The 23,665-nt window shown below is 40.8% G+C and overlaps 1 protein-coding gene across 10 annotated transcripts in view; it reads left to right on the top strand.

Annotated features, from left to right (window-relative positions):
• Positions 1 to 23,665, top strand: part of DCDC2C (doublecortin domain containing 2C) — a 106,203-nt gene that overhangs the window by 68,456 nt on the left and 14,082 nt on the right. For 3 of the 10 annotated variants that reach the window (XR_011525832.1, XR_011525834.1, XM_070571773.1), the window contains exons 10-11: positions 1,774 to 1,815; positions 20,625 to 20,688. The exons of 2 other annotated variants lie outside the window; for them this stretch is intronic. Coding sequence is in view for 2 of the 8 variants with exons in the window: in XM_070571773.1 (XP_070427874.1) it covers positions 1,774 to 1,815; positions 20,625 to 20,688 (106 nt within the window). In the remaining 6 variants the exon portion in view is untranslated. Of the gene's footprint in view, positions 1 to 1,773; positions 1,816 to 4,043; positions 4,252 to 20,624; positions 20,689 to 23,665 lie in introns of those variants that run through there. 5 more of the 10 variants (XR_011525833.1, XR_011525835.1, XR_011525836.1 and 2 more) reach the window with 3 other exon arrangements.

Here is a 23,665-nt window from a genome sequence, read left to right as displayed (position 1 = left end):
GGCTGGAGGCCAGTTCTGCAGGCAGGTTTCAGAGAGACTTACGCATGGGAATGGGCGGTCCTGTGCGAGGACCTAAGGCTTTTTCTGACTCTGAGATCTGGGTTATCAGACTCCTAATAGTTTTTCAGTTTTTCCTGCCTTGGCAAAGGCTATATAAAAATTCATGGGTAATTTGGTTTATTTGATGAAGTGAGGAGAGAGAGAGATGAGGGAGAGAGGGAGAGAGAAAGAGATGTTGATTTTAATATTTTGGGTGGTAAGTTTTTCTTTCTTTCAGAGTATGCTTGGCACTTTGTCTCTTTTTTGCGCTGTGCGTGCTGCCTGGCATGCCCTCAGTCTAATTTCTGCCTTTTTGTCTGCCTAGTTTCTCCCACCCTCCAAGGCTCCTTGTAGATGCCAACCTCCTCATTAAGCTTTCTGGCTCCTTCACCAAGTGGTAGTGTCTCTTCCTCCATGGTCCCCAACAGTATTTTGTCTCTCCTTCTCACACCATCTGAGTCCCACTTTGGCGTTTCTTAGAGTTATTCGCGTGCCTCTGTCTCCTCTGATAGATAAGTTTTGTGAAGGAAGGGTCTGTGCTCAGTGCATTTCACTGTCATCCTTAGCACTTTTCATATCACCAGGCACACAGGAGTAACCGGTCTTGAACTTGCTCAAGCACCTTGAGGATTGTCGGTCACTATCGCACGGCTTTGTGGCAGTTTGAAGAACTCTGGTTCAGAAGGCAGGGGTGTGGCAAAGCCAGGGCGGGGAAGTGATTCCTGATTACATGGGACTGAAAATGAAGCTGAATATTCAGTGAGTCTCAAAAGGCTATGTGTTAAGAAGTAACCATCCCCAAAGACATGACATTTCTCTATGCAAAAATGAAACTCTTCTCTTTGGAAAATACCATAAAGCCAAAAGTCCAAAACATGGAGGAAACTATTTGCGACACAAGTAACATTTTCTTAATTTACAAATGGCTCCCAAATCATTAATACAACCCAATCAAAGAAAGGCAAATGAAACAAATCGGAAATCCACAGAGAAGACAAATCTCCAAAAGACGTAAGAAAATATATTCTTATTGTTCCCAATTAAAGAAATGCAGATCATAAACAACGAGTTTTAAAAAAAATCATATTGACACTGTCCAGTGCTGGGAAGATGTAGGAAAGCAACAATGCTTCTTAACAGGGTCAAAGTATAAATTGGTGCAGTCTTTAGGGAAGGGGTTTCTGCTGTTTCTATTAAAATTAAATGTGCATTTTTTTAAACCATGATTTCCATAGCTAGGGGTATTTCACAAATATACTTATTAATAACAAAAAAGAGAAACATGAGATAGTCATTCTTAGGAGGTGATTGATTTTTGTTTCACCCATGCAATGGACAACACTACAGCTGTAAAAACAATGAGGTAGACCCACATATCCTGAAGGGTGAGAACTCCAAGAGACTGTGTTAAGTGGAAAAAACAAACGAAGGTGCAACAGAGTATATAGTATTCTGTATATGTATAAAAGTATTTAACAAGATGTACAGAAAAACGAAGAACTACAATGGGAAAGGGTAGCGCGCGACAAAGCGGAAGGGGAGTAGGAAGAAGTGGGACACAGAGATGGAGCTGGGGAGGGCGCGAAGGCTCGAAGGGGAACTCCTGAGTGCTATGTGTAACAAGAAAGATTGACCCAGCCCAGGAAGTGAGAGGAGCTGCGGAAGATGAAGGATTTATGTGACAGTGTCCTTCTTGCAGATAGTTGATTACTATATTTATTTTTTTAATAATAGGAAAAAGAAGATGAAAGGCTTTATGAAGACAATGAAGGAAAGGTTTGTATCAACAAATTCTGTAGTTTTGTGTTTCCTATTCCGAAGACAGACCTAACAAGATAATCAGTGGATTTCAAAATCTTGTCAGGTGCTTTTTAGAAATACAGTTTCTATGCCTCCATCATATCCTGTAGCTCTGTTCCTGGAGATAGAAAACAAACTCAGAGGAAAAGAGACTTCATTAAGGCATTCCAAATAGGTGGATGGATCCACTGTGAAGGCACATGAAAAACAGGAGAATGAAGACCCCTTTAGGATCATGAATTGGTGATGCCCTCCAGGAGTTATCTGCACACGGGCACCTGGAGGCACTCACTTGGGTTTTCTGGGCAGTCATCAAACCTACACCTTCAGACCCTGGCCATTAGGCTAAGGATGAATGTGTCAACCTGGTGAAGTCCTGGAAGGAGGATGGACTCCTCCATAGCCACAAGGCCTACAGCCCTGGGAAGGCGAGGCTCTGGCTGGGCAGCTGGCCTCATGTGGCAGGCAAGGATATGTCCATCTCCTTGAAAGCAGTAGCTTTGTCCTAAGTGGAATTACAGTCTCACTGTTATTTGTTCAATGATTAAGTGACCATTCTGATTTTTGTCTGAGTACGTAAGATTTTATTTGTTTATTCCTTAGTTCACTTGTACACCTCATCGCTCCATAAGAAACTTGGGCCATAAATACTAATATTTGGGAAGGTGGCCTAATCCAAGCCAGCTTGTGGAAACCACTTGGGATTTGACGTGAGATCAACCTAGAGTTGAATGCTCCATCCATCACTCACGTGTGTGACCTTGGGAAGACCCCTTAAAATCTCAGAGCCTTAGTGCCCCACGCCATTTGAAGTTTGTTCGATGGTTTATTCATAACAAAATCGACCTCCAGGATTAGCGCTAATATATATAAAATATGCTCAATGTTACGATTTTTGTTTATGTTTTTAGAAATAACTGAATTGTAAAAGAATGCCGATAGTATTGGGGAGAGGGCATGCACGTGAGCTACCATTGTGTTTGTGCACATATTTCTAACGTGCAGCTATGTAGAAGACCTCTGAATTCCAGTTCTGGTTCTTCCTTTAACTTGCTAGGTGTCCTTTGTTAAGTAACCTTACCTCTCTGTGCTTCATTAATTCAAGCGACAGTTATTTTACATGTTTATAGGTTTATCTACTTTGCAAGTATCAATCGAGACAATGGATTTGAAAGTTCTTGAAAAGTATAGCACATCTATGTTTAAATTGTGTTTGCATTATTTGACTGAAAGTGTGTGTTCCTCAGTTGGAAATTATATGCTTGGTTGTTCCCACTCTTAACTCTCTTGTTAAAATCAGTGTAATCAATTTTGTGATCTGGCACTCCACCCTCTGGAACTCTCGAGAACCAACCTATCTGCACTTTGCTGGAAAAACAAGAATGAGTGTTCGTGGGGATGTCCCTGCAAGCTTAAATAACATCCACTCGGGTTCTAGTGTCCAGAATTCTTTGGAAAATTTATTGTTTGCTTGGCGTATGTGCCACTTGCCCTTTTAATCACAATGTTTTACCAAACGTGGTGGAATGAAGAGTGAAAACTTTGGACGTATGGAAACTGTGTCTGTGAAAGCATTGTCACTTCTCTGAGCCAGTTTCCTTATGTGTAAAACTGGGATAATTTCCAACTTGTGGGGTCAGTATAAAGATTAGCAATATGCATAAGGCACCTTATATAGTGGGCTGCGAGTAAATCATAGCTACTGTTATTACTGTTATTCTCCAGTCTAATCATGATTCCTACCAGAGGTTTAAAGTCCTTGGAAGTAGGAATTTGATTTTGTTTATATTTTCACTTTTCTCAGTATCAGGCACACACAATCTCTTACTCACAGTTGGCATTAATTGCATTTTTAAGTTGAATTTTCTTCTATGACATCTCACATTTTAAAATTAAGAATACTTTATCAAATTATAAATGATTCATATTTATTGTAGAATTACTAGCAAATACAGATAAGAAAACAAAGTAAAAACACTGAATTCCTTTGTTTAGAATCTATTTTCACTTTTGTGTATATTCTTAAAAGCTGTTTTCCATTTTCCATTTGCTTTTTCCTGTAGCATATTAAAGAGGTTCTCACTTTACAGATAATTAAAAAAATCTGTTTTAACAAATACTATGAATCAATTTTTAGGATTTTTCAATATTCTAAGTTTTTTCTCAATATACTTCAGAATGCTGATTTTGTTTATTTGAAATAGATTTAAAACTTTTTGAGCAGAGCTGCCATTCACATTTGGAGGAAAACAACCAACAAAAAAAATATGCATCATGTGCTTATGTGGAATTCTTCCAGAGCAACTGGAAGTTTTGCTTCTTGCATGACATCTGTTCTGACCATTTCATCTTGTGCCAGGATTAAAAAAGACAGTTTTGTTTCTCTTTTACTGAAATAAATATTCAATTTGATTTCTCATTGGGTAAATTTTTTGTGATTGTGGTGAAAAATTGAGAGACTTAAAAAAAGGAAACAGATGGAATAATTTATCCAGGAATACATTTAAAAATGTAAACTAAAATTTAAATCATGAAGCTAGATGTTGAATTAGTCTTCCTCCATCCCATATCAGACTGATGATAACTCTCTGAGACAGGGCACTAACAAAGAACGTTCGGAATACCTGGGCTGTGCACTTTGGTGGTTTTGTTTTATTTTGCATTATGTAATATGAACACATGCATCACTTCTGATTTATAGGTATCAAGGCAGGTTGCCACAGTGACAAGTTTCAGGTACCAAGTGTATAAGAAGAAGAAATGATGATTGTGACATTTTTCCCCAAAGGCTTAAAAAATTAAGTATAATTTGATTACTAATAAGTGTGCCATGAGTAAAAAAAAGTATTTTAAATAAGATTTTTAGCATTTATATTCTTCAACTCATGAAATGGTTTATCACATTTTAGAGGTACGTTTTGTATGTTTTATGACAATGTCATGTATGATTAGATGAAGGCAAAGTCCCTTCAAATGCATGTTGAGGTCAACATGGGACCACACCTCAAACCCTGTGGAGCATCATGCATTAGATGCCGTCAGTGTGACAGAAAAATAGGAGATTTTGTCTGCCTTTGAAGCATTTATATTTTAGCCCATTGGAAAGCCAGGAGAGAAAAATTACCAAGCAACACATGAAGAACTCATGTCTGTTATTAAATTTATTCCTTGAGATACATGTAAACTTAAAAAAATTGTATTTGGGTGTCACTTGTTCCGGTAAAATCTTGATGTCTGTAAAGCAGAACATGCAGAGCATCAGCATAAATTGCAAATCGGCTCTCTGCTCTCTGATTGGCAGCGAAGAATTGAGAATCATTTTGTCTCAGGTTATTTGCCCTAGGCTAGAATTAATGGAAGACATCCTTTTAGTGGCAAGGCTTGTATCTTCTGTACAACAAAGTGGAGTTCACAGTTTCATCTTCTTGCCCAAGAAAGTTCTGTAAATAGCACTGGGCTCTTGGACCAGAAGCAACAGTGCCTAGGTGAGAAAAATTGGCAGGTGTATTGTCAGACGATGCCTGGCCAGCTGTGCAGATGTGTGCAACTCCATGTGGTATGGAGTGGTTGTTTTCCTCCCTGATTTCCACGCTTCCTAGGACCTGGAGGGCTGGTCCCATGCCCCTCTTGAAGAAATGCCTTCCAGCATGGCGCCAGTTCTCACTCTTACTTGACTTCAAAGTTTACATTTCTGGCCCCATTGATCTTTCCGTCTTTTTCTAATGCCATATCTCCAATTGGTTCACGAATCACCTCTTCCAGGAAACTTTTCAATTACCCATTCTGGTCAAGATGCTCTCTTCCAGCAATTATGCATGGTATTTTAATCACATCGTTTTTTCTAATTATCCCACCCATTATTTTGTATGAGCTTTCAAGTCTTCAGCAACTCTCTACTGAATGCCTTCTGTTCATTTTTTCCTGTTAAAATGGTCAGCTCCATCTGTAAGGGCCGTTTCTGCTCATGGTCTCCTCCTCTTCCTTCCCTGCCAAGGAGCATGACCTGTTCAAAAAATTCTTACGTGAACAAACCTGAATGTTCTAGGACTAGACTTTGGCATAAGAAAGAGAGATCTGGTCCTCTCAGAGCTTTAGTCTCCAGTGTTTCCTGTTGTTGAAAAACTAGAAATTTCAAAACACAATGTGACTTTAGGGGAGTCATAATAAAGAATTGAAAAACAAAGTAGAGCACTGTGGGTAATTTTGGTACAATAGTTACAGAACAGGAGTTACCTATCATTGATAAATGTCGTGTTCTTATTTTCTCTAAAAAAGAGAGCCATGTTCTACTTTGTTTTTTAGTTTTCTTGTCTTTATGACTCCACCCTAAATCATATTGTGCTTAGAAATTCATTGAGGATCGAAATCTTACAGGATGAGAGGTTTTGAAAGAAATGGGCACGTCCCATAACGTGCACTTCAGCTTCAAGTGGTCTGCCAGAGGAGATTTGGTAAGAAAAATGAGTAGTTGATATGTTATCAGGTGTAAGGTGAGTGATAAAACAGTGAAACCTTTTTTAAAGTAATCAAAGTAGTGGTTTATATCAATTGACATAAACCATATTTAATTGATTTACCATGCTAATAAATACGAGGCTCAGAACACAAGGCATTGTCCATCGCTGGCAGCTACTGATGAAAACACCATCTAAATGTCTTGCTGAAATGAAATGCACACGCAAATCCACAGCAGTGATTTACTCTTGTTGTGTGCTTTATCAGTCAATCAGCAGAGGGTTTTCATTTAATTAACACTGCCAGAAAGGCCAATAAAACCAGGGAGTTTTTGATCTAGCATTGTCTCTAACTCAGGATTTTTATGACAAAATGAAAATGCCGTCGATTCTTTAATTGATTTTTGAAATTCGTCGCTGGCCCAGGATCTTTACCATTCTTTTCTCTTTACTATCTTGATACCATTCTGTCACTACAGCTAAGTATTTAATTGCTTCCCTAAGAGACAAGGTTCATATTGATCAACACTGGAGTCTCAAAAGCTAAGTGTCAATCATCAATAATGCTAAGTGGGATATTAAATATTAAGTATTATGAAATTTTTGGCGAATTATACAGTTCTAGAAAAAGAAAGCTTGGATTCCTCTATATGTAGGAGATTCATCTGGAGTCAAAAGAGGAATTTTCACTTTAAAATAAAAAGGATGCTTTATCTTCAATACAATTGCAGATACATATTCTGTGTAATGCTCTTTTGATATTTTATAATAGAACAGACGTGGAATGAACCAACCCGTCTTTTCATATGATGGGCTCCATTGAAACAGTTTTGTTGTATTCATGACAATTTTAGAAATCGTGATTAGGGACCTGAAGGAAGAGGCTCCAGTCTAGTTTGGAGAAGTAGCAAGTGAAAAAGATCAATGAACTCTAAGATGAGTGAGAGCTGGGGATCTAATGCACGGTTAATAACACTGTGTTGTATACCGGACATTTGCTAAGAGAGTCCATCTGAAGTGTTCCCACCACACGCACAAAACAAGTGACTGTGAGGTGATGATGTGTTAATTAACTTGGTTGTGGTAATCATTTCACAATGCATACGTATGTTAAATCATCATGTTGTACGCCTCAAAAAACGTGATGTTGTACCACCTAAATGTGTACAATTTTTATTTTTCAATCATATCTCAATAATGCTAGAAAACAAGATCAGCAAGTGCGGGCCAGTTTCCACCATCACACCTTCCATCTCGGAAGCTTCTGCATCTTTGCTCCTGGTTTCTAGGCTGGGGACTCAAAATGCCCTCCCTGCTCCTGTTCTCCCGTGGCCCCTGATTCTCCTCCCATCCTCGCCCGTCTCCCAGCCCTGTGTTTGCAGCGCTCTGGGCTCCATTCCAAGTCCATGCTGCAGGCTCTGCCTCTCTTCCTGCAGACCAGCCTCCTCTCTGAGCTGCTGCCACTGGGCAGAGGGCCTATCAAGGCAGCGTGTCTTACATGCTGCCACTGGGCTCTCTCTGTCTCTCTGATGGGCTCCATGTTTATTTGTTGACCTTGACTTTGTGAAAGGGAAAGGAGGTAGATTTAAGCCAGATGCTCAGGAAGACGCTCTGCTCCTCATCAGCTTGCATTTGGCCATTCATTTATTAGTTTTTTTTTTTCTTTCGCTAGTTGTCCACAATATTATCTGCTACAGAAATTTATTTTAAACAGATGAACAAAACTCTAACTTTGGACTGTCTGCCAGGACAGAGGCAAAGTATAGCAATGAGATTTTGCTGTGAGCAACTCTTAGCTAAAAGTGTTATCAGAGATACCTTCCAAGGGGTGAGAGTAAAGAATTTTGTAGAACTTTATGCCCAGCTTGTAATGCCTAAGTAGCAGGAATGGGACACTGGGAAACAAGAAACGGTCCTTTTCAGTTTGTCAAAGTGGTGCACTCAGCTGTGAGTCTAGCCCTGGAATATGGTGCATCATAATCTATTTCTGTTCTCCATGAGTGGTCATCTTATCACACCTCTGTTGGCCGCGGGTGGACAGATTTTTCTTAAAATATGACCACATAAGGCACAGACCATTGCAGTCACAAAAGGGAAACATTTTATTCATATTTATATGTATTTATTCCTATTTACTTGGTTTTCCATGTGAGTTATAGAGATGCTATCTGTAACTTTTCAAACATGGGTTATTTTTGATTGTAAGAACATGTGGTCAGTGTGCAGTGTTTTTGTAAGGCACCAAACCAGCTGGACTGTAGGTGTGTGTAACATGGACAGGGCCAGAAATAGAATTTTGGGGCAAAAACAGTAACATTTTAAAATGTTCATTTCTGGGAAGGCTTAATAAGAAACTGGTATACACTGCACTCTGGGTACTTTCAGGTGAATTTATGGCTTAGTTACCCTAAATTGACAGCCATATTTTGGGGAAACAAGTATCTTCTCCCATGAGTGGTTTAGAGGAAAGAAAATCAGAAACGTGAAGAGGAGGGGGCTGGAAGGTCTGTGGGCTCTTTGAATCCACAGATGAGATTGTTCAGGAGCCTTTTTTCTTGATTCTACGTATCTTCTGCGAAGCTGGCAGCATTCCCCAAGAGAAAGCCAAGTGAGAAATAGCGGGGTTGTTGTACCTCAGAGCTGAGGTTGCTGTGCAGACTGCTGGAGATGCCGTCCATGGGGCCATAATCAGTTCAAGTCAGGCGTTTGTTTCTTCTTTATTCGTCTTCAGGGTTTCTCTATAACGATATTGGAAGGAGGGAAATCCATGACAGTGCAAAAAAGAGTTCTATAAATAAAATTTACGTTTTTTTCTGCTTATAAATAGAATGAGTAGGGGAAGACAGGCTCTTTTTGAAGTTGTAATATATCAAAAAGCAAATTTACCACCTTACATTGAAATACATCTGAGAATACATTTTACAAATTGGCAAATATCGTAGGCACAGAATGTGAATGAATTTTAGTAAACATATTTATAGTTGGAGTGGAGTAAAATGCTCCTAAATGTTCTTCAGTTCCATTCTCTGCATTGGAAGTCTGTGCGACATTCTCTCAACATTCCTTTTCACTACTGCCCAAACGTGTCACAAAGCGTACGCACCTGCAACAGAGAAATAAGTCTGCTTTAGCCCAGAGCTGGTTCCCTGCCTGGGCAGTCCATCCATGGACTATACTGGGTCTATGGGATCTCAAAACTCTGAGCCAGAAGCACCCCTGGAAATAATTCTTCTCCAATCCTTTCAAATTACTGAGGAGGAAATGGAAACATCTCTTTACTTCTCTCAATACTGTAATTTAAAATTCTTTACATATTTCCCTATTACAATAGAAATGTCGTCAACCGATTCCGAATCCCCAGCGAGTGTGTGCTCTTCGTTCAGTGCCGTTCAGGTATACAGGTCTCTGCGCAAGGTTCAGACACAGTGAGACGCGGTGAGATGCGGACTTTGCTGTCTGATTCACCACCTCCGGCTCTCCTGAGTCCTGCAGAAAAGCCGTGGGCGTGGGGAGGGTGAGGCTGGGTTAAGGGGAGGGGGGGTTAAGACCACATTTTTAATGCAAAGCTCTATTCTTCTAAGTATGAAAATATGCAATTAAAAATAAAAAAATCAGGTTTTAAAAATTAAAGTAATAAAAAGCTACCTAAATAGGTGAAGTGAGTGACTTCTCTTTTCTAATGAAAAGAAGAAAATCCTAGTTCAGAAATTCTCCCTGCAAGTGGTGAGCTTGGAGGCTGGGGCTGCATTTGTTTTAGGCCTTGGGGGTTTGAAGTACAAACGAGAGTGGTAAGAGGCTCGTGGTACCACCAGTAGAACTGGGTCATAGGCATCTAGTGTTGATGATATGCGATGTGAATTCCGTGGTGCTCCATCAAATTTTGGTAAATACTTTAGAGCAGTGGTCCTCAAAATTATTATTCTCAGACCCCTTTAGACTCGGAAATAATGTTGAGGACCCCAAAGAGCTTTTGTTTAGGTGGGTTCAATCTATCAGTAGTTACTGTAGTAGGAACTATGACTGAGAAATTTAAAACCACTTATTTATCGATTCATTTAAAAATAACTAACAAATAAAATATATGTCATTATAACTGACATATTTTTCATGAAAAGTAACTATATTTTCCAAAACAAAAAGGAAATCGGTGTAGACTGGCACTGCTTTACATTTTAGTGGATCTCTTTGGTCATCTGGCTGAATGGAAGACAGCTGGATTTCATATCTGCTTTTTGCCTCAGTTTGTTGCTATAGGATATTGTGATTGAAGTAGGTAAAGAAAATCCAGCCTCACATAGATATGTACTTCCAAAAGAGAGGAATGTTTTAATAGGACTTTCAGATAATTGTGAATATTCTTTGATACTACACCAAAACTTGACAAGTGATAGTTTCTTAAAGGGTAGTTGCAATTTGGAATCAGAAACCATATTGGTGAACTTTAATCTTTTATTACGTTAGAATCCATTGTTATATCTTGCACTTTGGATGGAGTTTTACCCATCCATGATTTTGCCACATGATGCAGTGGTCATTTGGAAAATATTGGTTCAGTGAGTTATGCAAATGTTGACACATTTAATTATTGGTTCAGTGAGTTATGCAAATGTTGACACATTTAATTATACATTGTTTAAAAAAAAATCATGTGCATTAATATTTCCAGGAATATCTTTAGAAAAGACTTTTAGTGTTGGGAAGTTATCCAACACATGTACATGTTTTGTAGACTCTAGTTTTTTTGAAGCTCAAATTTTGTTCTTCGACCCAAACTTTGTCACTTGTTGTCACTGAAGTGCCTCATTTTGTCCAAGAAAGTACCTTCCCAATACCAATCACCGAATAACTACACTCTGTCTGTTATTCATCCTTCAAGTAAAATGGCATTCCATGAAGCAAGTGGCTAGTTTAGCATGCACCTCAAACAATCATGAGTGCCATTTCTTGAGATGATGGTGGTACTGTGATGTGCAGTGAAAAGTTTTAGGTGTACTTCTCATTTCCTTACACAGAATATTAAAAAGACCTACTCTAGGTCAATATTTAATAAAATTAATAATTTCTATTCCTTCATCAAGTACATTTTTTTTTTCTTTGCTGAGGAAGATTGGCTCTGACCTAACATCTGTTGCCAATCTTCCTCTTTTTCCTTGAGGAAGATTCACCCTGTGCTAACATCTGTGCCAATCTTCCTCTATTTTATATGTCGGTTGCCAACACAGCCTGGCTGACAAGTGGTGTGGGTCTGTGCCTGGGGTCTGAACCTGTGAACCTGGGCCACCGAAGTAGAGTGTGCCAAACCCAACCACTAGACCATAGGACCGGCCCCTGATCAAGGACATTTTAAGTGACATGGTCATTTTTTGCAAAACTGCAAGTGCATCATAGTGAGGAATAGAATGGTGACAAGTGTGCTTTGGTGTCACAGCCTTAATCCTCACTTGGGCAGTGGCAGTTTTACCCACTGTTGTTTTTACACCATTTGTGCAAATGTCACATAGTGAGAGAAGTGAGCAAATCTTGGTTTTATGGTGAACACAGTTTTGACCTCACCAACCTCTTGGAAGGTTCTATAGACCCCCAGGGATCCACAGACCACCTTCTGGGAACCAATGCATTAGACAGGGGGTGGTGATGGTGTATGTGTTCAAAGTACATAACAGTTCCTTGTCTGCAGGTGATGCCCGTGTGGTACTGGACTCGTGTAAGTAGGCGTTCCTCGGGTACTTGTTTATGTTCTGGAGAACCAGCTTGTGAACGGAGAGATTGTAGAGTAGAGGTCAAAGCAGGCTATGCCCCTCTCTAGCTGTGTGATCTTGACCAAGTCACGTAACCTGTCCCAGGCCGTGGCTGTCCCATTTCTACCATGTGGGTGATGGGACCCTGTAGGGTTACTGGGAGGGGTAAATAAGTTGATCACGAACTGTGCTGGCACATTGTAAGAGCTCAGTAATCATTCACTATTGTTATTCTTTGACAGAGAAATAAAAAGTATTAGAAGATAGAACACATTTCTTAATGGTCATGAACCAGAAATCAAGAAGAGAAGCGTCTAGGATGCACTGTTGCTCAGCATTCCAGGTGGTGTTACCTTTAGTCAGACTGCTTCAAGCCCCAGAGGAAGAGAACTTCCCCTTTCTCCCTAAGATGTCTTGGTTCCTCAGCTCCCAAAGGTCCATGGGCTTCTATCCGCTTCCTGCCTCGTCACTATCTTTGATGTTCCCTCTTTCTTGGGACGTTTGTTCTGTTCTCCGGGAGGCAGAAGTGTCAACTTTGAGCAGTTGTTCCTGGCCCTTCCAGCACATGTGGCTGCCACCTTCTTACCTCGCCTGTAGTCCCTTGTTAACCTAGAATGTTTACTGCCACTTGCTTTGGGATTAGTTCCAGGTGAGAGTTGCTGCAGTTGCTTTTCATGTCAGGTTTTCCACGCCCAGCACCGATATGCAGCAATCCCACTTTCTCCCTCTCTGTTGTCTCCTTAAACCCCTTGAGATATGGCCAACCCCTGATTCTAGTGTTGCTTCTCTCTCGTAACCATTCACATGTAATGGTTAAACTCAGTGATCATTTCTTCAGCTGCCCTATCCTCGAAATCTTTGGGATATTTTTCGGACACTGCCTGTCAACCTCATGGTCATAAAACTCCTCTATTCCGTGGACGCTCTCTGGTTCTTATGAGCCTCCTGATGTCTCTCTCTTGGCCCCACCTTGACGCAGAGACCTCACAGTTTGTCTTGCCTCCTGGTTCTCCCTCCTATTGCTTGTCTTCATAGGGAAGTTTACCCTGATGACTCTGAAGGTTGCCTCTATTGTGTTGACCTCCCACTCTTGTCCCACTTGTTTCCAGATGCCATTTCAGTCCTTGTCTTTAGTGGGATCTCTAATGACTTCTGTTCTTCCAGACCTTCCAGAGCACGTAGAGTCTACACCTCATGATTTTTATGAGCGCTTCATTTCCATTTAGACAGGCTACTTCCTCTCAAGTAAGCCATGTCCTAAACACAAGTTCGTTCTAATCTCTGCAGTGGCACCTTTGTTCTTCTTGTCTTCCAGGCCTGAAGAGATAGTGTCCTATCTGTCACTCTCCCCTTTGCCTCACACCCTATTTCCATTCGGTGAGCCGGTGAGGGGTCAGCCAGTGCTTCTTTCCCGTGTTCTGAGTCCTCCCTCTACCTCTCCCTCTCCGCACTGGGCGACCTTGGTCAACTCCTGGGCTCGCACTGCTCTCCTGACTCTCTTCCCACCCCCCAACATTTGCCTCTTTAATTGTGTCACTGTTCCTTTCAAAATCATTATTGACCCTATCTGAGTCCGACAGCTGCTGAAACCACCCTTGACCACTCCAGACTTTGGTGGTTTCTGAAATCTGGCAAAACTTACTCTGCACTAACACAATTGTCTACTTAGCTGTCTGCTGTCTCCTTGGGCATGCATTGTGCATTTGGCGATCAATGCCTCAGTGTAACTGTGAATTCCTTGAGCATGAAGACCACACCTTGCATTTCCCTGGCAGCTGGTACCTGTGGCCGGCAGAGCCCTGGGCACATAGGAGCTGCTCAAAAGGCAATTGGTTATTGGCTAATAATTGATATTTCCGGGAAATAGATATTTAAAACAGGGATCAAAATTTGTTTTCAGTCTCTGCAATTGAAAATTTCCTCCCTTTTTAGAATTTCCTCCTTTGTGCCTAATATACTGAAGAACTATTTTGTATTCTACTTCATGTGTTGTCCTTGTTTTATTTACTGCTTTTGTTTTCTTGGTTTCTGATTTTTAAAAACTCTGCTTTAAGGATGATGGTAAATCCATGAAGGAAGGACTGAGTAGGAGCAGATATATTTTTTAGAAGCATTTTCTTATTGCGCTTGTGCTTGATTTTCCCAAGAGGTCATAATTATTACATTATCATCAATATTTACTGAAATTCTGTCATTTTTCCAGTAGTTAATATTGATATCAAAATTCAGGATTTAGATTTTAAAATCAAATTAGTTGTTACAATGGACATTTTAAGAAACGGTCTTAACATAATTCCAAAGTACTTCTGCCTGGGCTGCACCCATAAGTGAAGAAGTCCTTACAGTGAGAATTTTAATGCTATCATGTTTTACCCCCATTCTGGTCTCATAGAGAATTGCAATGTAGATTGAGGAAAAGTCTACCTTCTGTTGAATTGTTAGTGACATTTCATTTCTAGGTCAATTTTGACAAGTCTAAGCTGTTATTTAAAACTTGGAAATATAAACTAAAGTAGGGGTGAATGCAATCACTGATGTGTAGGGTTAACTTATATCTATTTTTTTCCCTTATCGATAACATGGGTAACTGAAAATCAAGGAGATCCCAAAATACCCTCCTCTACGTGAAACGTCCCTACTCCAACCCCCAGAAACCATGCACAGAGCTGCTAACAGGGCATACACCTTTTGTTCTCTCTGCTCACTCTTGGAATGCATTTCAGTGAGGGAGAGTGGAAGTTATGGGCAGGTTAATGCAGGAAGGGTGTAAATAGGATGAGAGAATCCACGATGAGCCTTGGTGAGGTGCCACTGATGTTCTGGGAGCAGGGTCTACCTGAGTTTTTCTCATATTGGCTAGGATGAGTCAGCTCCCTCACGGTGGAGAAAGTATCAGACGTGAGTAGGAATGGATATGAAGAAAAACCCAGTATCTCCATTCTGTCATCTCCATGTAGTGACTGAGGTGGGCGTTTTTGGAGAACCTGTTTCTTCAGTGGTAAATGGAAGTAAAGTCAAAAGGGCTGCTTTATTAGTGTCGCCTTGTATCAGCTGCTAGGGGGCCCTGAAACGTGGCAAAAACGAATGTCGTTTCATGTCTGTGTTTCCAGTCCACTGCTTCTGTGAAATGTCGTAAAAAGTATTTTATGCCATTTTAAAGGAAGTGACTAGGTTTTTGCAAATAAATTTTTAGTGTTTAATCTTAGAGATGGTGGTAGGACTCGCAGATTGCTCACACACAAGTTCAATGATGCTGCACGCCAGATTGAACGGTTTTAGTGAGAATGGCTTGATAAAATGCCAATACAGCAATACTTCATTTATCCCTCATTTTTGAGCTGTGATGAGTTTTGCAAAAAGTGAATTTCCATATATCTGATGCCTCTGAGGATAAGCCACAATTTCTTCACTTTTTTAAACCTGTCTCCTGATGCATCGGTCATCATTTTGCACACAGCAAATCTCTTTGCTGTGTTTTCTGATGTTTTCGAAGATGCCTGAGGTCTGCAGGCTTTTGTCCCTTTGCAGAGGGGCTCCACTCCCTGCGCTTTGGGAATTCTCCCGCTTGCTTTGTGGGGTTATTGCTGTCTTCTCTCACTGCGGGACTCAGGAGCCCAGCAGCTTCCCTCCTCCTCTAATGCATGGTGGCAGGAGGAGACAGAGAACTGAGACTGTGCACACAGGCTTGAGCGAGATATTGCAGACTTTCCTGTCGACAAAGTGTGTAAACTCAACATGCATATTTGTGACATATTTTTTGGTTTCTTTTTTGCTTTTAGCTATTTTCTGGGCAGGTGATGTTGAGGCATGTAGATTTCAGATAAATGAGGTGTTGCTGCAGAGCCCCCGTGAGTTCTCGTGTCCCGCTGCTCTTTCTCTCATTGTGAGGATGATTGTCCTGGGCAGCTTCTCACAGGCGTGGCTTACCAAGGCCGGACACTGTCCACTAGGCTGCCTCCAGAGGGACTGTGCTGGCATGTTTTTTCTTCAAAAGAAATTTTTTTTTCAGTGTTGACCACAGTTTCCTCCGTTCATAGTTGGTCTCTTTTTTTGTTTGTTTGTGTTTTTTGCTTTTTGTTTTTTTTTTCCCCTTCCCAAAGCTCCAGCACATAGTTGTATATTCTAGTTGTAAGTCCTAGTTTTTCTATGTGAGTTACCACCACAGCATCACTTTTGACAGACAAGTGGTGTGGTTCTGCGACCAGGAACTGAACCGGGGCTGCTGAAGCGGTGAGAGCACCCAGCTGTAACCACTAGGCCGTCAGGGCTGGCTCAGCTGATTTGTTTATAACAGCATTATTGAGGTATAATTTACACGCATTGGAATTTGAGGCGTTTTGGCAAATGTACACAAATGCACAGTGAGGGGTGCAGGAGAGAGCTGGGCAGGCTTTCCAATCAGACATTGGATCTCAGCCCTTCTCCAACTTTCTCACTTCCCAAATTTCCGCCTCAAATTTCCAGGTGCTCAGCTGCTCTGAGTGGTCACCTGCCAACCTGGGCAGGAAGGCTGTGATTTTCCACAGCCAGAGCAGCGGGCGGTGAGGAGCACCCTCAGGCCAGAGGGGGCAGAGTGGGAGACCACAGCAGTCAGTAAGCAATAAACCCTCTTCCGTTTCTGCCTTCCTCTGGTGTCTGCAGTGCCTCCAGAGCTCATTTTAATAATCGTGATATATTTTTTTCAGTTTTATAATTCTAATCGGCAGGAAGAATCACCTGATCTACCACTTCATGCCTTTGTTCCCTCCTCAGGTCATTTTATCTCCTTTTTAAAAATGGAGGTATAATTTACGAACAATAAAACGCACCCTCTTCAGTGTAGAGTTCGGAGAGTTTTGGGGACACACACAATTATGGAACTACTAGCTTAACCAAGTGTGGCGCATCCATTGTCCCCAAATTCCCTCACGTCCCTCCATAGTCAACCACCTCCCCCTGCTCCCCTCTCCCCTATGACCTGGCAACCACTCCTCTGTTTGCTGTCCTAAGATTTTGCCTTTTCCAGAATATCATATAGCTGGAATTGGATAGTGTATGCTCTTTTGAATCTGCTTTCTTTCACTTGCCGTGATACATAGGGAATTCATCCATCTTGTATGTACCACCTAGTCATCCTTTTTAATTGCTGAGTAGTATTCCATTTTATGGAATATCACAGCTTGTTTATCCATTCATCAAGTGAAGGACATTTGGGTGTTCCCAGTTTTTGGCAATTTTGATAAAACTGGTATGAACATTCGTGTACAGACTGGGTAAATAGGAGTGGGATTGCTGAATCATGTGATCAAAGCATATTTAACTTTGAGAGAAACTGGCAAACTTTCCCTAAGCAGCTGTACAATTTTGCAATCCCACCAGCCATGAATGAGAGTTTCGGTTGATCTGCAGCCTCACCAGCCGTTCTGTACTTTGACCTCATTTGTGACTTTATTTTGCATTTCCCTGATGACTAATGGTGTTGAGCATCTTTTCATGTGCTATTTGCCATCTACTATACATCTTCTTTGGAGACACGTCTATTCAAATCATTTGCCTCCATTTTTATTTTTGGTTTGTTTGCTTTCTTTTTATTGAGTGTTCTTTATGTTTTCTAGATACAAATGATTTATCAGATACGTGTTTTGCAAATATCTTTTCTCAGTATGTGGTTTCTCTTTTCATTTTCTTAACATTGTATTTTGAAGAGTGGATGTCTTTAATTTTGATGAAGTCCAATTTCTCGATTTTTCTTTTATAAATCGTGCTTTTCATGTCATATCTAAGAATTGTATGCCAAATCAAAGTCTCACAGATTTTCCTCTATGCTTTGTTCTAGAAACTTGATGGCTTTATGTTTTGCATTTATGTCCAGGACCCATTTTGAGTTAAATTTTGTATGTGGTTCAATGTAGGAATGTGGTTCGTCTTTTGGTTTTTGCATGTGGATGTCTAATTGTTCCTGCCCCATTTGTTGAAAAGACGATCCTTTCTGCATTACATTTCTTTGCACATTTTTCATAACCACCTGACCACATCTGTTTTGGGTTGTTTCTGGACTCAGTATTCTCTTCTATCGATCTGTGTTTCTTTCCTTCCACCAATATCGAACTTTCTTGATTACTGCAGTTTTGAACTCTCATTGTGAGACCTCCAATTTTATTCTTCCTTTTCAACATTATTTCTGGCTATTCTAGTTCTTTTGCCTTTCTAAATAAATATTAGACTCAACTTGTCAATTTCTGCAGAAATCCTAGTGAGATTGATTAGGACTACATTAATCTCCAGATCAATTTGGGGAGAATCTACGTGTTAATATTGAGTATGAGATACCATGAATATAGTCTATCTTTCCACTTATTTAGGTCTATGATTTTTTAATCAATTTTTTTTAGCATTAAGGATACTGATCTTGCACATATTTTGTTAGATTTATGCATAAGTATTTTGTTTAGGAGCTATTATACATGACACAAAATTTTAATTTCCAATTGTTTGTTACTAATACATAGAAAAACAATTGATTTTTGTGTGTTGATCTGTATCTTGAAATCCTGATAAACTCATTAGTTCTAGTGGCTTTTTGTAGATTCTTTGGCATTTTCTACTTAGACAGTCATTGTCTATGAATCAAGACAACAGTATTTCTTCCTTCCCTATCAGGATGCCTTTATTTCACATTCTTACCTTTTTGCGCTGGCTAGGCCCTGCAGTATGATGTTGAATAGGTGTGGTGAGGGCAGACATGCTTCCCTCCTCCTGATCTTAAGGGGAGACATTCAGACTTTCACTATGAAGTGAGGGGTTGGCTGTGTGTGTATATGTATATATGTTTATATTTATATACATATTTTTTTGCAGATGTCATTTATCAGATTGAGAAAATTACCTTGTATTCCTAGTTTACTGAGAGTATTACCGTGAATAGATGCTGAATTTTGTCAAACAGCTTTTCTGCATCTACTGAGAAAATGTGTGGTTTTCTTGTTTAGTCTGTTGAAATGCTGAATTGAGTTGGTCGATTTTCAAATGCTGAACTCAATTTGCCTTCCTGGGATGAACCCCACTTGTTCATGACGTATTGTCTTCCTTTATATATAGTTGGGTTCAATGTGTTAATACTTTGTGAAGGATCCTTGTGTCTGTTTCTGAGAGGGCTATTACTCTGCAGTTTTCATTACTGGTAATGTCTTTGTTTGTTTTTGATATCATGAAATGCAGGCCTCATAAAATGTCCCCCAGTGATGTTTTTCTCATGATCAGACTGGAGTTATGGGGTTTTGGGAAGACTGCCACGGAGGTGAAGTGCTCTTCTTGTAACATTGTATCAGGGGATATCCGCATGACATCCCTAATAATATTAACCTTCATTACTCGGCTAATATATCGTTTCTGAGGATTCTCCACTGTAGACTTATCACTGATCCCTTTCCCTACAAATCGTGAAGGCTGGCCTCCAAAAGGAGGCAGGGTGGAACCAGGCCACCACCTCCAGGAGGGGCAGCGTAATCTATGTACATCTGTTCTTTGGAATTCTCCTATAAGGAATGTTTATTTTTTATCTCCAATTTATTATTTATTCAACCATTTATTCGTATCATTATGGACTCATGTGTAGTCGTTTTCTACTTTGGGTTATAACCCAATATTACATGATTTATTTTCTTTCTAACTGTTCCCATTTTGGCCATTAGAATTCTTGCAGCTTGGCTCCTGTATTCCTTTGACACGTCCGTTGACATGTTTTGTTATTTTAAGAACTTCCTTTGTTTCTGTTCCTTCAAGTTGCTCCAGGCTCATCTTGTATTTCCCTGCCCTTGCCATAGATTCAGCCATTTCTCGAGGCAGCCTTGGTTGTCCGCTCTCACGCCCACCTACACTCACTGAAACCTTTGGCTGAAATCGTCTCATCCCCTTGTTTGGCTGTCTCTTCCTCCCATGCTCCGTCCCAGGAAGCCAGTGCTCAGGTCTTGTGTCTCTTTGGAGGAGTCTGTCTGTCCTTAGATTCCAAGCTAGTTGGTTGCCCTGTGATCTCAACTCGCTGATGAGTTCAAGGAGATTATAATTTTGTGGATTATATGGCTTTTTCTTGTTGTTAGGAAGGAAGTGATTCTCTTTCCAGTTTTTTACATTCCAAGGTGACGCTGGGTCATTTTTGATATGGGAAGTGTTTGGGAGGACAAGATAGTGGTGGAAAACTTGGAATGACCCATGGGAATCAGTATGAACTGGGTCCATGGGTCCCAGTCTCCAGCTTGGCCCCTGACCTGCCATGAGTTAAGAGTCCAGCAGATGGCACTGGACCCTGAAGCCAGACCAATAGAGTATATCTGGTCCACAGTGATCCATGGGCTTCTTTTATCTTGATCTGGACTCCCAGGCCAGGCCAGAGTAAGGCTGTCCCTTGCTGGAGCATGGAGAAGTGGATGGCCTTCCAGCATGGGCTGTTGTGTTTTGGCAAATCATTGTTGAATGCATTAATATCTCCAGTGGACTAACCTTTGTTGCAGACCTCAGTTTTCAGAGTCCAGTTGTAGCTGAGCGTTCCAATCCTGAGGACTCTTGTGTATATTCAGAGAAAAGAGTATCAGCTACTAACACTGATGTTCTATTTCAGGAAGACAATTCACGAATGTCTTTTAAGAAAAGGTTTCCCTTAAGACACAACACAAAGAAAAAAGGTATGTCAAGTAGATGTTGAAGAAATAGAAATGTATATATTCTGTAATAATTCAGCCATGGGTGAGGATATTTGTCAGATCCTGTTATAAACAGCTAGTCAAATTTGTCTCCTGAGATATAGTTAAAATGCCCACAGAACACTCAATAGGGAAAGGTCTTACTTCTTTCCCACAATCCCCTTTCTTCCCCCCATAAAAACCCTGTAATAATAACATCACCAAATTATAAATTCCTTTCCTAAATTTTTTCATAACTGTTTATTTATCATCATAATTCTTTAGATTTGTAGTTTTAAAAGCAGTTTACAAAAGGTTTTCATATATATGCTTTTCTGGTGTAACATCTTAGCCATGAAGAGTAGGAAAATGATATATTACAGTATTGACATCCAGTAAATGACGTAATGTGCTGCACATTGTAAAAATCCTATGGCTGTGTTAACTGTCTTTTCATTACATGAGTTGGATGTTTTACAAATGAGGAAACTGAGACATAGAGAGGGTGGGTATCTTTCCAAGGTCACAGGGTTATTTCCTACGTTCCAGAACATTTGTGCTGCAGCCAGAACTCATGTGCAGGCTGTGTCTTCTGAGTCTGGAGGTCTCGTATCCGTGGGTAGGGATGGAAAACCCTACAGTTCATCCCATAGCCTGGAACTGTGGCTCAGATCTCTATCAATAACTTGTATGCTCTTTAGGTGTAATTTAGTTCCCCAAACAAAGCACTTTTTCTTTAAAGTGTGGGAATTACAATCCTGTGAGATAATAGTGTCCTGTGAGATAAACCAGAAGTAGGGATGACCTCAGACTGTTTGAGTGGCCTCCTCTCTCCTCCATCTCTGCCTTCCTTCCATGGACCCTGTGTGCAAGGACCTGAGCATCGCTCCGCTTGAAGAAAGATTGAGGAGGAGTGTTTACCACAGGAGAGGCTAAGGGAGCTCTGCCGGTTTGTAAGGAGGTGGATGAGCCTGGGCTCCCTAGTCCTGTGGGCAGGCTACTGCCTGTCACATCTTGCTAGCTGACTTCTCCTGGCATTTATCTTTGGTTTATTTATTTATTTATTTTTGTGAGGAAGATTGTCACTGAGCTAACATCTATGCCAGTCTTCCTCTGTTTTGTATGTGGGACACTGCCACAGCATGGCTTGATGAGTGGTGCATAGGTCTGCGCCTGGGATCCGAAACAGTGAACCCTGGGCTGCTGAAGCGGAGCTCGAACTTAACCACTACGCCATAAAATTCAATTCAGCTAACCCCAAGGGGAGCCTGGAAGGGAAAAGAGATCTTAAAGGGTGGCTCGAAGGTTATATGTGGAAGTGGAGAGCAGTGGGGTCTTCTTGGGCACCAGAGGCAGAGCCACCACAGAGCCAGAGGAGGGACGGCATCAGGGGACCAGTGAGGCTGGGCCCGAGGAGGGTCGTGATGGTGGCGAGAGCTCTTCGTGCGAGAGTTCTTTCCTACTGTTTCTCATCTCGGATGGGGAGAAAACACAGATTGGGAACACAGGCTGACTTGGACCCCCTACAGTATGATGTTTCGGCTTTCAATTTTAAAATTTCATTGCAATTGTTGTCCCCACTATCAAAATCTTTCAACAACAACTTCCGTTGAATGTTGGGGAATGTCTACCTTTTGATTTTCAACTCTTGGTAACTTAAGAGAAAAATCATCATTCAGTGTGATAAATGCCAACAAGATGAACACAGAAGCTTTTGTTGTTTTCAAGAAAAGAGGTTTGTAAAGTGGATCCCAGATATTAAAATGCAAAGGTGGTGATTGCACCACACTGGAGCAGACGTACACTTGGGCCCCAGATCGCCACCCAGTGACCAGCAAGGACCCCACGAGGCTTCACAAGTAAGTCTCTGATACAAGTGTCCATTCCATTGTGGAATGTACTTCTCTTTTCTTTCCTTATTTGGTTTTTAACTGAAGGATGCTCTTCAGGTGACAATTCACCCCAGAGAGAAATCTCGAAGGAGAGAATGTAACCCAACTCCCCCTCCTGCTCCTGCTCTGCCCTTTCCCTGTAGTCAAGGTCTTGAGTACTTGGAAAAAAAATCCCATTAGATGCTACAGGCTTTTATTGAGCCTTAAGTATGTAAAATGAATATTGAACCATCTGCTGTAACAATAATTTAAAAATATGCACAGATTCCACAATACCTTCATAAACATTTCCTTCCGATTTTTATTTTCATTCTAACAACCTTGCCAGGTGATGATCCTCATTTAACAGAGGAGAAAACAGAATGATTACCTGTCTTGTCCTTGGTGACAAAGGTGACAGAAGAAACTGCAGAAATTCAAGCAAATCCACTTCTCTTCCGTTTCTACCCCACGGCCAGGAGTGTGCGGGGTTGACTTAGCCGTGGGACTGGCCCTGAAATTGTGGGCCTGCGGTGGGTTTATCCATAATATCAGCACTATGTTGCCCGATGAGGTGGCTTTGAATGATTTTATGGCCCCTGTGGTTTGTTTCCAAGAGGCCAGCCTACCTTTGGGCTCCACCCCATAGCTATGTGGTTGCATTACAGCCTTCAAGGTCCCCAAGCAGTTTTTCACACCAGTACATTGCACAGAGCCACCAGAAATTGTGGCCCAACACAAAGATTTATTTGGGAGAAGGGAATGAGCCCGTTTCACACCTCACTTAAAAAATGTTACCTTTCCTACCAAATGCTTGTGGCTGTCAGTGGCCATCCATCCTATCAACTTCTACAGACGCAGGTGCTTCAAAAGCCTGGAACCCTTCCTAGTTCAATACTTGTTTCCAAAACATTGCATTGCCTTGTATTTTGTGAGAGCTTGCAAGTTTCATTTTTCTGGAAGAATAAGGCAATTTTAAGTCCCTGAAGTTTAATTCAAGGCAGTAATAAGTGGAATTTTTTTCCCTCACTGGGAATAATTTTTGGCTGTGTTCTATTGCCGCTATTTTTCTTTGTTTCTGAGAATTGGGAAGTGGAGGGAGAAAGAAA

Source organism: Equus przewalskii, chromosome 14, assembly GCF_037783145.1.
Source record: "Equus przewalskii isolate Varuska chromosome 14, EquPr2, whole genome shotgun sequence".
NCBI classification, from domain to species: Eukaryota; Metazoa; Chordata; class Mammalia; order Perissodactyla; family Equidae; genus Equus; species Equus przewalskii.
The sequence above is the reverse complement of the archived record's forward strand: the minus strand, read 5'-3'. Positions and strand labels throughout refer to the sequence as shown.